At 51.8% G+C, this 2,719-nt stretch overlaps 1 protein-coding gene across 1 annotated transcript; it reads left to right on the top strand.

The window, feature by feature from the left end:
• Positions 1-422: 422 nt before the first annotated feature.
• Positions 423-1,196, top strand: LOC135578024 (olfactory receptor 14J1-like). The gene has a single exon (XM_065048183.1). The coding sequence runs from the start codon at positions 423-425 to the stop codon at positions 1,194-1,196; it is 774 nt and encodes a 257-aa protein (XP_064904255.1).
• Positions 1,197-2,719: the final 1,523 nt, after the last annotated feature.

Raw genomic sequence — 2,719 nt, 5'->3', positions numbered from 1 at the left:
TGCCCACCCAATCACACAGGGCCAGGCTGAGTCCTCAGGACCCCCTGGGCATAGACCCTGCTCTTCATTGCACACTCATCAAGCACCAACGAGGGCTCCAGCCAGGACGTTCTCCTGGAAAAAGAAAAGTGTCTCTTTGTCTGACAGGGTGGGAGGGTCTGTGGGAAATGGTTTTGATTATTCCCAGAGAAGTCTCATCTAAACCTTCACTATCTTTTCCTCCTATGACAGGTCCTCATGCCCACAGGCAGTAAATGTCCAACAGCAGCTCCATCACCCAGTTCCTCCTCCTGCCGTTCGCAGACACACGGGAGCTGCAGCTCTTGCACTTCTGGCTCTTCCTGGGCATCTACCTGGCTGCCCTCCTGGGCAACGGCCTCATCATCACCACCATAGCCTGGGACCAGCACCTCCACACCCCCATGTACTTCTTCCTGCTCAACCTCTCCCTCTTTGACATGGGCACCGTCTCCACCATTCTCCCCAAGTCCATGGCCAATTCCCTCTGGGATTCCAGGGACATCTCATACTTGGGATGTGCGACACAGCTCTTTTTGTTTGTCTTCTTGATCACAGCAGACTATTGTCTACTCACCATCATGTCGTACGACCGCTACATTGCCATTTACAAACCCCTGCACTACGGGACCCTCCTGGGCAGCAGAGCTTGTGTCCACATGGCAGCAGCTGCCTGGGCCACTGGGTTTCTCAATGCTCTGCTGCACACGGCCAATACATTTTCACTGCCCCTGTGCAAGGGCAATGCCCTGGGCCAGTTCTTCTGTGAAATCCCCCAGATCCTCAAGCTCTCCTGCTCACACTCCTACCTCAGGGAACTTGGGCTTCTTGTGGTCAGCGTCTGTTTAGCATTTGGCTGTTTTGTGTTCATTGTGGTGTCCTATGTGCAGATCTTCAGGGCCGTGCTGAGGATCCCCTCTGAGCAGGGACGGCACAAAGCCTTTTCCACCTGCCTCCCTCACCTGGCCGTGGTCTCCCTGTTTGTCAGCACTGCCATATTTGCTGACCTGAAACCTTCATCCATCTCCTCTCCATCCCTGGACCTGGTGGTGTCTGTTCTGTACTCGGTGGTGCCTCCAGCAGTGAACCCCCTCATCTACAGCATGAGGAACAGGGAACTCAAGGAGTCTATAAGGAAAGTGATGACTGTTTGCTTTTCAAAAGCAGTAATGAAGTGACCTCCTGCTTCTACATGTCACTTGTAATATAACGCATTACTTGTTCAACCTGAGTTCTGTAGCTTTTGTGGTTTGTTTTTTTTTGATTTTTTTTTTTTTTTCCACTTTGGTGTTTATTTTTCTTGTTTGTATTAATGCTATCCACAAGCAAAATTATGTCTTCTTATGGCTGTGTCCATATCTACCTGTCTGGTGTGTCCCATAGTCTTTGTGTAAATAGGGAGCTGTACTGTCTGTGTGTATAAATGAAATAAAGGACCCCACACTGAGTTGTTTGCCCATAATCCTCTCTCTGGGATCTCTGGGACTGCAGTAGCCATGTCTGTGTGCTGAGGGGAAGTGAGCAGGAGCTCACTCGGGGAAGACTGAGTGAGCTGGGTCTTCCTCCCACCCTGACCAGCATGAGCCTGCGGACTCACCCCATGGCCCTGGGCACCACAGCCCACTTGCTCTGCAGAGCAGCACCACCAGGTCAGAGCTGTATGGAGCGTGGGAAGGGGGGAAGAAACAGCTGGCCAGGTCAGCATAGCTCAGCTCTCTTGGGAAAGGGTTCTGTGGGGAGACGGGATGTTTCAGGAGAAGCGTGGGGCACTGTATGTGTGCAGGAAAGACATGGAAAGAGAAACCCTTTGCTGCAGGTGGCAGCTTGGGGCAGGCGGCCCTGGCACTGTGGCAGCAGCCTCTCATGTTTTTTTTTTTTTTTTTTTTTTTCGAGGGATGTTTTGTGTTCATCGTGGTGTCCTATGTGCAGATCTTGAGGGCCGTGCTGAGGATCCCCTCTGAGCAGGGACGGCACAAAGCCTTTTCCACCTGCCTCCCTCACCTGGCTGTGGTCTCCCTGTTCCTCAGCACTGCCATGTTTGCCTACATGAAGCCCCCCGCCATGTCCTCCCCATCCCTGGATCTGGTGGTGTCAGTTCTGTACTCGGTGGTGCCTCCAGCAGTGAACCCCCTCATCTACAGCATGAGGAACCAGGAGCTGAAAGTGGCCCTGAAGAAGCTGATTCAGTCATTTTTCTGTCGGCAACAATAAGTTACCCGTGTCTCTTCAGAAGTGATTTCCAGTTCATCTCAGGAACCTCCTGTGCATTGCGCATTTCATCTGTGATAACCATGTTTGTCAAGGAATTTCTTCTCCCACGGCACTTCTCCAGAGCAGTGACTCAGAGGCCTGTCTACCTCTTTCTGGGGCCCTGGTGCAGCTGATGTCCTGTGTCACATCTCTGTAACACAGGTGTGGACCCATTTTGAAATCACTGTATTTCTGAAATTGGGGCCATCTTTTTGAAACAGCCCACAAAAGGGGATTTCCTCGTTCTCAGTATTTGAAGCTTGGGCTCTTCTTCCAAAGCTGTGGTCAGCCTGAATAAATTTCCCCCACAAGGCCATGCTGCTGTACTTGTGTTTTTCATGGCTCAGGGGAGGACATGGGGCACCATGTTACGTCATGGTGCTGGTTTGAGTGTCCATCTGTGGGTGCCCAGTGTTCCTGGAGATGGTGAAGGACCTTCAGTGACCTGCCT

The sequence above is a fragment of the Columba livia genome, unplaced genomic scaffold, assembly GCF_036013475.1.
Source record: "Columba livia isolate bColLiv1 breed racing homer unplaced genomic scaffold, bColLiv1.pat.W.v2 Scaffold_215, whole genome shotgun sequence".
Lineage (NCBI taxonomy): Eukaryota > Metazoa > Chordata > Aves > Columbiformes > Columbidae > Columba > Columba livia.
The sequence above is the reverse complement of the archived record's forward strand: the minus strand, read 5'-3'. Positions and strand labels throughout refer to the sequence as shown.